The sequence below is a fragment of the Chrysemys picta genome, chromosome 1, assembly GCF_011386835.1.
Source record: "Chrysemys picta bellii isolate R12L10 chromosome 1, ASM1138683v2, whole genome shotgun sequence".
NCBI lineage: Eukaryota > Metazoa > Chordata > Testudines > Emydidae > Chrysemys > Chrysemys picta.
This window is the reverse complement of record NC_088791.1, coordinates 11,240,306-11,252,881: the sequence shown is the minus strand read 5'-3', so window position 1 is coordinate 11,252,881 and position 12,576 is coordinate 11,240,306. Positions and strand designations below refer to the sequence as shown.

General features: G+C 40.0%; 1 protein-coding gene across 3 annotated transcripts in view; it reads left to right on the top strand.

The window, feature by feature from the left end:
- MKLN1 (muskelin 1) overlaps positions 1-12,576 on the top strand; it is a 194,541-nt gene that overhangs the window by 17,047 nt on the left and 164,918 nt on the right. For 2 of the 3 annotated variants that reach the window (XM_008169562.4, XM_008169563.4), the window contains exon 2: positions 8,438-8,507. The exons of the other annotated variant lie outside the window; for it this stretch is intronic. In XM_008169562.4, the coding sequence (XP_008167784.1) occupies positions 8,438-8,507 (70 nt within the window). The remainder of the gene's footprint in view (positions 1-8,437; positions 8,508-12,576) is intronic. 3 annotated transcript variants of the gene reach the window in all.

The window sequence follows — 12,576 nt, the reverse complement described above, 5'->3', positions numbered from 1 at the left end:
AATATATGTTCTATTCTATATGCATCCGAAGAAGTGGGCTGTAGTCCACGAAAGCTTATGCTCTAATAAATTTGTTAGTCTCTAAGGTGCCACAAGTACTCCTGTTCTTCTTTTTGCGGATACAGACTAACACGGCTGCTACTCTGAAACCTTTGTATGACTTGTCATATGGTAAAGAATTCCCTTAGTATGTTCACTTTATTCATCTTCACCTGCAGCACCTGTGGGTAAGTACTATGCTGTATTCTTCAGTGTATAGTCTAGCTGCTGCTGCTGTGACAAATCTTTGATCCTGCTTTTCCCATTCCAATTCCTACAGCATTAAGAAATTTGCAAGTCATATAATGTACTCACAGGAATGCTCAAGAAAATGCAAACTTCTGTAGGTTGCAAAGTTTGACAGAAATTGGTCCTGTTTTCTGAATTTATGAAAGTGTGATGGGATAAGCTGTCAGGTTGAATGAAGACTACTTGAGGGATAAGTGGCTACTAAGATGCAAGAGTTTGATTTGGGACTCTCTTTTTTAGCTTTGGTTTGGTCTACACTAGAAAATTAGGTCGGTTTAACTATGTTGGTCAGGAGTGTGAAAAATCCACATTCCTGAGCAGTGTTTTTAAGCCAGCCTAACTCCCCATGTAGATAGCCTAGGGTGACAGAAGAACTCTTCAGTTGATCTAGCTCCGCCTCTTGGGGAGGTGCTTTACCTACCCTGATGGGAGAGACATTCCAGTCAGTGTAGGTAGTGTCTACACTGAAGTGCTGCAGTGGCACAGCTGTGCCACTCTAGCATTTTAAGTGGAAACCAGCCCTTTAACTAATCGCTTTCCCATATAGAGGGTTAATCTCTAGGCCTGTATGGCTAACTGAATTAATTTCTTGTATTTAAGTATACATGAAACACAAAATCTCTTGATCTTTAGTTGCTTTTGCCCCATAAAATACAAGCCAACTACTAACTACACAAATAAATTCAGCAGAGTCCTTGAAGCCAAGAAAAGGAAGTGGAGAAGCCACCTCTGCCAGATCTATCAATCTTCAATGCACAGACTCAATCCACGTCTCTCCCAAACCCTCTGAAAATAAATGGGATTTGCAGCATGTCTTGCAGGTGGACAGATATGGGCTATTTTGGACAAGTTGAAGGGAGAGGAGTGAACTCAGAGTTCAGGGCCACTGCCAGATAGCATGCTGCTAACAGCTTCCTCTCTTTTAAAGTGAGGAGGCCTCAGCTTGTGCACATCTGCTGACCCAACTTTTGGTAATATGGCAGAAGGAGGGATGTGATTTCTCAAATTGGCAGGTCCCATGTCATTAAGGCCATAATTGGAATGCATATTAGCTTGGTTCCTAGCTGTCTGAAACAGCCTCTCCCTCTGCACTGCTGTGACAGTTCAAGTCATCTGAGGTGCCTGAGCTCCTTGTGCTTGGATTTGCGTGTCCGAGGGTCAAGGACAGGATGTTCTTAGTGGAGTGTCTTCAAGTCTGGAATTTTGTTTCCTTGCTGGGCAGAAAGCAAGACCTGCTGTCAGGCTTTTGCCTAACGGAGTGGGGGAGGAGCTGATGTTCAGTTTTCTTGTGTAGTACTGAAGCATTGTACATGCATCCATAGAACTTTCTTTGTATTTGCATTTTGTAAATAAACAAAGCTGAGTTTCAATTAACCCTAAAGTTATGAGTAGTAGAAACAGAAGGGACATTGTGGCTATTAAAAGAAATAGGCAAAAGGGGATAAATGTTGAAATCTAGTGAATGACAGTTAACTTTTGTCAAATTAAAGAAAAAAACTGGATGATGTGCTAAAGGTGAAGGTCAAAGAGGGAGTCATGTAACAATGAGAGCTGCTGTATCTCTAGAAGCAGAAAAACGAGTTCTTCAAATACATATGGCACAGAGAGCCATAAAATTGTGCTCCAAATGTAGGAACATACAGATAAGACTCAGACTGGATCCCTGGAGATGACATAGGCAATAATATTCACACATCCCATTGAGAGAAATAGAAACTTAAAGCAGGTCCAAATGATGCCAAGTAAACAGCTCCTAGGGATTAGTAGGAGTGGAATTCAGTTTTTCTGATAGTTGACCAGTCTCAGTAGAAATAATAAAAGTGCATATTATGAGCAGATATGGTTCACCTAAGAAATGTACTTTGAACAAAAGCCCAGTTTGGGGCCACAGAAAGTCTTAAATTTGTTGAGAGTTTTGGGGTAGCACCACAGATACCAGTTACCAAATTAAATCACTTCTGATTAATCCGTGACTATGTCAACTTTGTCATTGGGTTATGTTAATTATTTTTGACTTTTAAGAGAAACTTACTAGTAAGGTGCATTATTTCTATGATCCAAAGATCTTTAAAAATTAAAAAGTTAGTGGTTCAAATATGTATTTAAAAAAAACCCCTTTTGTTAGAAGTTTTGCTTATTAAATTGTTTTTTGGTAACCATCTAAAATAAATTGCCATTTATTTATCTGTTGCTATCAAATACTCAAAGCTAGATATTACCATTTGAGGATTTACAGGATTCAGTAATCATTCAGATGCTGAAGATAACTAAATTCTCAATGTTTTTTGAATATTCTCCCATAGCCAACTATAGAAAATTACCTTAAAAAAACCCCAAACACACTTTGTGCAGCCTATTACTGTAGGAGAATTTATTTTTAAAAATTGATTGGAAATCTAAAACAGGTTCATGTGAATCTGGAGCTACTGCTTTTATGGATATCAGCCTCAAATGACAAATTTTAAACAGTAACTGTTTGAATCTATTAGTCTGTTTTCTGTTAAACTTTAACAGCCACCTGTAAGTGCTAACTTACGCAAATACACTTGTTTTACCTTGTACTTCCCCAAATGCCATTTGCCTATTCATCTGTTGCTTTTTGTCAAAGGAAATTGTGAGCTCTCTGAGGCAGGGATTTGTTTGTAACGGTCCTATACAGTAGGGAGCCATAATCCTTAATTAGAATCATTGGGTCCTACCACGAATGAAGTAACTATTAAATTAGTGAAATGATTATGAAAAACTGGGCATGGATTTGCGCTATTGCAGCATTTTTAAGCCAATTTTCCTTACGTGCCAGGAATTCCTAAACTCTATGAAAAATGTCAGATTAGAAAATAACAGAGGGTCCTGTGGCACCTTTAAGACTAACAGAAGTATTGGGAGCATAAGCTTTCGTGGGTAAGAACCTCACTTCTTCAGCATCTGAAGAAGTGAGGTTCTTACCCACGAAAGCTTATGCTCCCAATACTTCTGCTAGTCTTAAAGGTGCCTCAGGACCCTCTGTTGCTTTTTACAGATTCAGACTAACACGGCTACCCCTCTGAGATTAGAAAATGTTGTCCTACATAAAGGATTCTTGAGTAAAGAGGAATATAGCAAAAAAACCAAAACCTGCCTTTTTTTTTTATATTAAAAAAAATCATGCTGGAATCTTATGCAACATCACCAATATGGCAGTCAAACAATCCAGTGTTTCACCAGCTTGTTCCCTAGATGCTGAGGTGTTTAACCATGTAGAGTCAGACTATCTATCTGTGTAATACTTTGAAATTGGTTTGGGATTTGGCACTACCTTTATAACCACTGTATCACTGTTGGATAGGAATCTGCCAGCAAGAATTTTAATTAGTGCTATCTTCTTCCCAATTACTTTCCCCATGTATGGAAACCAGACAATTACCACAACTTCTGCACCTCCTTGAGTTAATGAGTTGATTCTTTGTCCGTTGCTACTAAATGTGATTTGACTAATGCCTCTCAATGTGGATATATTCAGATTACACTTGCATTTCATACAGTATATGTGCGTGCACACACATTCCCTTACTTCATTTTATTTTTTGGCAGAAACAATTTTATTTTCTTCTGACTTATTACAAATTCAGGGAAACAACCCTTAAATCAGTGATCAGGAGGTGGAGAGATACTATATAAAAATGGGCCAAAACATTAAATGTGGACATTGAAACTTAAAAATATGGCTTGCTATGCAGAATAATCAGGACTGACACAGGATTTATTGATTTTTGTCCAATCATGTGACAGGCCTTTAGGTAGTTCTAATGATCCTGGAAGTTTACTAAGTGCTGTTTAAAATCAAATAGCCTGTTTCCTGAGTGAGTAGGCGTTCTTTGTCCAACGTATAGATCGCTGTTTGCCAGTAGTGGTTTACTTACTGCTCTATAAAAAAGGCCTTTGGGTAATAGTTAATCCTAGTTCATTTACTAAAAGAAATATACCAAATGTTTTAAAAAAAAAAAATGAATTATTGCACCACTAGATGATTGCAGGAATTAATCATCCTTCAGTTCTTGTTATCCTTCTATATCATTTTAGACAGCATATAAAAGTTATCCTTCTGACAGATGAGATACCAGAATGTTGCTTTTTTTTCTTGTGATTTTTACTCCTTTTTGAAACTATTTAGGAAGTTTTAACAGCCTTACAAATCTTTGCTATGTGAATATCAAACAAAATGATCATTATGACTGGAATTTTTTTTTTTGAGAAACATTATGCAATAATATCAAATCTCCCTTTAACAGGATGTTACCACATTACAGAGAGAGCATCTTTACCCCATCCAGGAGATGTTGTTTCTGGTGATTTTTATTAAATTGAGTGAAACTACTGACTCTGCTCATCGGAGTGCTGTTCTCTTGCAGGAGAATAGACTTTGAGTAGTGAATAAGTGGTAAATAAATACTGAAGTACTTGTTTGTCCTCTCTCTAATTTGCTGGGTACATAATTGATAACTTTTCCATAACCACCTCCTATGTTTCTTTGGGAACCATTCTGCTGTTTTTGGACTTTTTCCCCCCCTTTTCATTGAGATGGTATTAGTAGTCTCATGGTTATTAGCGGATGAGAGATGATTAAGCCTTTATATATATATTTTGTATGTGATCATTTCTGCTAGGAAGCCCCAGGAAGATTATCACAGGATCATTTAATAATAAAATCCATCAATTTGTAATACTTGGTTATGAATTGCATTCCAATACATTCTGACTGGAGATGTCTGCCATACATGCATACAATCTTTTTACCACGATTTCTCCAACATTTTATCCCCTTTCAGTCTTTATATATTTTACATGACATCCTGAGGTACCATTCAAATAGTATCTTAAAGAAACTTTATCATGTTGCAGACTTAGGTTGGTGTCCTCTTTTCCAGATGGAATCCCATACCTGTGAGGTAATGTCTGTCCAAATTCTTTTCCCACAGTGTCCTATATGGATATTTCTTCTTTTGGGTAGATGTCTGCTATGATTGATATAGATCAGTGTTTCCCAAACTTGGGATGCCGCTTGTGTAAGGAAAGCCCCTGGTGGGCCGGGCCGGTTTGTTTACCTGCCCCATCCGCAGGTCTGGCCGATCGCGGCTCCCACTGGCTGCGGTTCGCTGCTCCAGGCCAATGGGAGCTGCTGGAAGCAGCGAACCTTGGCCAGTTGGAGCTGCTATCGGCCGGACCTTGGATGGGGCAGGTAAACAGGCCCGGCCCGCCAGGGGCTTTCCCTACACAAGCGGTGTCCCAAGTTTGGGAAACACTGATAGAGTTACGATCTATGTTTCCTAATGGATCGGAAACCATTGCTTGTACTAAAGTTAGTTTTCTGTATGAAACAACTTATCTAGACAAGTTTTTGATTTCTAAATAAGATAAAATTCTTAGAACACCCTTCCAACCATATGTATTTCCTGGCTCTCCCAATCTTTAAAACTCAATGGTTTGTGGTTTGAGTTCAAATCTGGATAATTTGCAAACGTTAAACTTTGGTGAAGGGAAATTTTTTCTCTAGTTCTAGCCCAAATTGCAGCATAGCCTTTGCAGAGGGATAATTTATACCATTCTGGAGGATATAATTTTTTTTTAATGTAACCCTGGTAACCTAGCAGTACATACACTGCCACAATTTTCTTGCTGAATAAAGATCAAGTGTTTGAGTGAATTAGAACAGGGGTTTTCAAACTTCATTGCACCATGACTCCCTTCTCATAACAAAAAATTACTACACAACCCCAGGAAGGAGTAACCGAAGCCTGAGCTCTGCCACCCTGGGCTGAAGCCCTTGGTCTTTGGCTCCGGGCAGTGGGGCTTGGGCTTGGGCTTGAGCCCCGGACTCCAAGTCTAATGCCAGCACTGGCGACCACATTAAAATGGGGTCGCAACCCAGTTTGAGAACTGCTGGATTTGAGCACCCCTAAACCACTATTGTTTTGAGTTGTCTGGTTTGATATTTCTGCCTAATTGGAACAGCTAGTCCACCCTGTTAATGGGTTCTTACAAAGTATCTCCACTCACTCTTGGTCTTTTCTTATTTCATATAAATTCTAACGTTCTTTGCATTCCTGCTAGTTTTATCTGAGAGGATTATAGGAAGATTTTGAAACAAGAAAGATCTCTCTGGCAAAAGTGTCATTTTGACTGATTTTTCTACCTAACCATGAAACTATAATTTTCTCTGCACTTTTTTTTTTTTTTTTTTTTTTTTCATTTGCTAAAGTAGTGATTTTGACATTAAAATTATACAGCTCTTTTGGTTTTGTTTTATATTTGAATCCCCAGGTATTTTATAGAACTTGTCCATTTGTACTGAAATGTTTTCTGGAGGGATGATTTTTTTTAGAACCTAGCGAATATAGAGCTAACCTTTCAGATTTGGCATAAATTACTTTAAAGCCAGGAATTTTTCATTTAGTTTATGTTCTGAAGACACAGTATTTTAAGCTAATTTCTGATGTGTCCCTGTAAGTTTTATCCCTGTGATGAATTCTTTGTTGCTTTTCCTGTGTGTAAAAGGCTCCACGGCCAGTGCGGAAAATAAAGGAAACAATGGACATCTTTGCATAGTTTCCACATGTAATTCAAACAGAAAATTTAACCCCATTGATTCACTTAACAGTTTTATAGCTGGTATAAAGAGAAGTTATCCATTTAAGGGACTGGGGGCCTGTGAATTTATGGGACAGGACTTCAAACAGAAAGTTTCACTTTATTCTATCAAAAGCTTTCTGTGCATCAGGTGATACAAGAAATGGATCTCTTTTGGTGGGGCACCATGAAAGATTCCAAATACTCTGAGAATATTATATGACACTTGTCTATCAGTTAATCCGGTTTGATCTGAATTTATGTAAACAGAGAGCATGGACTGCATTTGGTTAGCTAGTATTTTTGCTAAATTGTTCATCATGATTGAGCAGTGACAAGGGCCTATAAAGAGCTGCATATGGTAAAGTCTTTTCCATCTTTAGGGAGAGCAGCAGTAGCTTCTTTCATGGAGTAAGTTCCTCCCTTAACAGAATGGCATTAAAGGTACCCCTCCACAGACCTGTTGATTCCTCTTCAAATATCTTGTAAAAATTCTGCTGGGAAGCTGTCAAGTTCTGGAGTTTTACCACTCTTCATACTTACGATTGTTTATAAGAAGACTTCTGTTATTTCTTTATCTAAAGATTCTTTATCTGTTTTGTTTATCTTTGGCAAACCAGCTACTTACAGATGTTCTTGAATCACTTCATAGCTTGGAGTATGTGAAGTACATATGTCGAAGCTGATTCCCCACTCTGGCACTTTGAGTGCAGAAGGTGGGGGGCCCCCAAGGATTCTAAAAATTAATACTGGCCTCTCCAGGCTGGTATTAAACTCCCAAGGATACAGCTTTTCTCTGACCTTGGATGGGTAGATCCTACCACCACCCAGGTGCAAAAAAATCCCTTTGGACCCAGGAAGGTGCACTTGGGAATTCTTCCCTGTGGGGTACCCTCAAGCCCTTTTTCCACCCCCCCCCCCCGGGAAGAGCCGAGAAAGAAAACAAAGGAAGGCAGCTGTTGCCACCAGCTAATTAAACAACATATGCACAAAACTCTTAGGACACAAACCCCCACAATCCTGTTCTTAAAAAAGGTAAATTTGATTAAAAAACAAAAAGCAAATATATCTGGAACGTAGGCTGTTGCTAGATTTAAAAAAGAGCGAATATAATAATTAAGCATCAAGAATGGTTTTCCTGAGGTCCAGCTTAAAGGTTACAAGCAAAAGAAAAGCACCTGGGGTTAGCACAGATGATAAGAGATAAACCTAATCGCGTCTTCCTAGACATTCCCTGATCTACTTACATATCTGGGTTTTCAGAGAAGTAGTTTCGAGGTATGATTTGATGATTTTTTTTATACTTGGTTTAAAGCTTCTTACAGCATTGCTGCTCTGTCTCTCTTCTCTCCGGAGAACAGACAGACAAAGGGAAAGCTCCCCCCCCCCCATTTTAAAAAGTTCTAGCCTTCTCATTGGCTCTTTTGGACAGGTGCCCACTCCCTTCCTTTTACCTCTGGGTTTTTTTAACCCTTTCCAGGTAAAACAAGTAGTTTTGGGTTTAAAAATTAGTATTGTAAACTTACATTTGTTTTTCATTTTTTAGGAATATTTTAGTGGACAAGCCTAATGATCAGTCTTCAAGGTGGTCTTCAGAAAGCAACTACCCTCCCCAGGTAAGCATTTTAATTCTACATTAGTACTCAGCCCTATTGTGGCTTCCAAAGAGACTCCAAAGAGAGACAGCTGAACTTGAATTAATATACAAATTAGATACAATTAACTTGGGTTTGAACAGAGACTGGGAATGGTTGGGTCATTACACTAATTGAATCTATTTCCCCATGTTAAAATATCCTCACACCTTCTATGGGTCATCTCGATTATCACTTCAAAGGTTTATTTTTCTGTCTCCTGCTGATGATAGCTCATCTCAATTGATTGGCCTCTTACAGTTGGTATGCGTACTGCCACCTTTTCATGTTCTCTGTATGTATAAATATCTTCTGTCTGTGTGTTCCATTCTATGCATCCGATGAAGTGGGCTGTAGCCCACAAAAGCTTATGCTCACATAAATTTATTAGCCTCTAAGGTGCCACAAGTGCTCTTGTTCTTTTTGCAGATACAGACTAACACCGCTGCTACTCCAAAACCTAAACAGCTGGGTTATTCATGCTGGTATTGACTGATGGATCTGAGTGATCTGATACCTAAAACGTTACCTCTCTTGCAGCTTTTCTGTCTCTGTTCTTGGCAGGAATATTTACATTTCCACTTAGGGCATGTTTGCCTCCTTGATTTTTAAAGCAGTTTCCTTTTTGGGGAAGAATGTCATGTTACCACAAGTGAATTTTGGCAAGTATCTTTTTATTCTTCATTTCAAACTTCAAGAATAAAACTAAAAGTGATTCAAGTTCTGCTGTCATTGAACTAATGGTGGGAATCTGCCATGCAGGCCCCATCTCCTCAGCACCTTGAGGAGCTGTGATAGAGTTCCTGTGCTCACCAGTCTTGTTTCAATGAGGATATTCTGTCCTCTAGAATAGACCACATACTCTTCATGTTCATCACTTACACTGCCAGACTTCTAAACGTGGAAGCTGTTAGAAATAGTAAATCATATTTCCCCTTCTTTTGCCTGATTACTGTGTTAGAACGTGGTTCTGTTTGTTCACTTGTCTTAATGTCACAACTTTAGTGTCTAACTCATCTTTCTACCATGATATTTTGGTTTCTGGAACTTCTGAGAGAAGTAAAATCTGTTCATCCTACCACTTTTCTTTCAAAATATTTGTTTGGCTTTTTCTCCAATAAATGTAAGCTCTCCTGTTTAAGCAAATAGATTTGCATGTTTGCAAAATCTGCTATTCGGCTTACCTTTAAACAATCTAGTAATATTGGTAGAGTGTGCTCCTTTTTATCAGTCTTCTGGGACCACTTTTAAGCTCACAAATTTTGTCCTATTTATATATAAGGCTAAGATTATGGCACAGAAGTCACAAAATCTGTGATTTTGAGACCTCAGTGACATTTTCTGCTTCCGCCCCAGGGCGGTGGGGCTGGAGCTGTTGGGCGGCAGAGATGCCCACCCAGAGTTTCTAGTCACTGTGGGAACAGCAGCGGTGGGTGCTGAACTCCACCCTCCACATTTTGCCACTGTTACTTTTAGTAAACAGTGACATGTCTGTGACGTTTACTGAAAATAACTGTGACAAAATCTTAACCTTACTTCTATGACCTCATGGTGCTTTTGGCTGCATTTGTTTACTTTGTTTTACTCTGAGTTTACATTTTTCCTGATCTAGGCAACAAGAGATTTTCTTTTTCCCCCAGGACCAGTACTATTCACAAACTTCCTTGTCACTTTTACTTCACTAGATCACAACTTCTCTTTTGTTTGTTTGTTTGTTTTTGATTTGCTTTTAAATTAATTTATTTAGCATATAATGTACCTGCTGCCACACAAAAGAGATTTATGAATGTTCATAATGTGTAGCAATAGTAACCCTCCACTTACCCACCCAAGAAACATCAGAAAATTAATCAAAAGAGAAAATGCCGCAAGACTTAGACTGTGTGGGGCAAATGCTTGGCTGGAAAGATGAATGTTCTGTTTCAGTCTGAAGGCTAACAAACATGCACAGGTCTGACAATATTCTACAGCAGTGAGATCATCCACTGTGAATATCTTGTCTCCAGCCCTCAAGTTTACAAGTCTAGGGCCTTTCAGCAAAAGTATTTTCAATGATCTCCATTGGCACAAAAATTCATCTACATGAAGTCTTCCCCCACCACAAAGTTTTGGAGTTCAGAAAACCTTTCACAATGTGTGCAGTTGTCAAAAACTGTGATGAAGAGTGACTTTTTTTGGATCCTGATGATCAAGGTTTCTGTTCAGGGATTGCTATTTAGGTACACACATAGCCACATCACTGTAGTATGAGCACCTGTTCTGGTTTTGGGAACATTATTTTTTACCTATTTGGTTGTTATCTCTGTGTTGTCTTCTGACTTCACAAAGCCAGAGATTTCAAGGAAAACCAAATAATGCATATTTCACATACCAACTTCCTCTGATCCCCAGGTCTAGTACATCTGCTCAGTCAGTTTAAAATTACTTGTTTTTTATCTTGTACAGCACAAATGTGTTGGTTTGTAGATGTAGAAAAAAATGTTGTTCCCCACTTCCAAGCAATCTTAGTCCATCCTAGAATGGTTACAGGGTAATGAGTATTGAGATTGAAAAATAACTTTCTTGAGAGCAAATCATCTTCTGCTTTCTCCCTCCTTACAGCTTCTGTAGCAGCATGTTCTTACTTTGTAGTATCAATTAGTAAGGAAATGTCATGTGGTATATTCAGAGCATTCAGCCTCACTTCCTTTCCTAGATTGTTTGGCAAGAATCTAGTTCTCTGCAACTGGAGACTCGTGTGTCTATCATGGGTTCGGGTCAAAAATTGTTTGTTTGAAATTAAGCTCCTTTCCCTTAGGTGTTTTTTCCCTTTGATTCTACAGCTTAGATTGTTCAGAGTTCTTGACTGACTTAGGTCACCTTCATTCTCATTGTGAAGGGTAATTAGAAGTTTACTCTCACTCCTATGTTCAGAACTGACATCAGTAAATAGAGCATTTAGCCTTCTAATGTTTTTGAGAGACTTCATAACTGTCACTTAAAAAACCCCACTGAGAAATAATAATCTAACCATAGGGTCAAATTGGAACCCAGCTGAGTAAGAACCATTTCTTAAGCTTAATATGGTTACTAAGAATGTAGGAACGTTTTCCTTTATGCCTAATAGTTCTCAAAGAGGCGGCCTTTCTAACAGGTAGTAAAAAGGGATCGCTGGTTTGGGGAAGGGATAGTCTACAGCAGGGGTGGGCAAACTTTTTGGCCCGAGGGCCACATCTGGGTATAGAAATTGTATGGGGGGCCATGAATGCTCACGAAACTGGGAGTTGCGGTGTGGAAGGGGGTGAGGGCTCCAGCTTGGTGTGCAGGCTCTGGGGTGGGGCCAGAAATGAAGATTTCAGGATGTGGGCTGGGGCAGGGTGTTGGGGTGTGTGTGTGAGAGAGAGGGCTCTGACTGGGGGTGCAGGCTCTGGGGTGGGGATAAGGGGTTAGAGGTGCAGGAGGGTCCTCTGGGCTGGGACTGAGGGTGGAAGGAGGATCGGGGCAGGGGCAGGGGGCTTGGGGCACGGGAGAGGGGCAGAGGTGTAGGCTCCAGGCAGCACTTACCTCAAGCAGCTCCTGGAAGCAGCTGCATGTCCCCCCTAAGTCTCCTACGTTGAGGCACAGCCAGGCAGCTCTGCACGCTGCCCCGTCCTCAGGTGCCACTTCTGCAGCTCCCATTGGCCGTGGTTCCCGGCCAATGGGAGCTGGGGGGATGGTGCTTGGGGCAGGGGCAGGGTGTGGGGGCTCCCTGGTTGCCCCTACATGTAGGAGCCAGAGAGGGGGACATGCTGCTGTTTCCAGGAGCCACACAGAGTGTGGCAAGCCCCCAACCCCACTCCCCGGCTGGAGCACTGGAGCGGGGCAAGCCCTGGACCCCACTCCCTGGCAGGAGCTCGAGGGCCAAATTAAAACATCTGAAGAGTCAGATATGGCTCCTGGGTCGTAGTTTGCCCACCCCGGTCTACAGTGAGCTTTTTTTTTTCTTTGACACATTTTGCCTTCATTTGTTAAGCTCTGTCAAAACAGTGGATTAGTTAGAAATGAGCTTGATTTTTCTTATAACGTCAGCTAA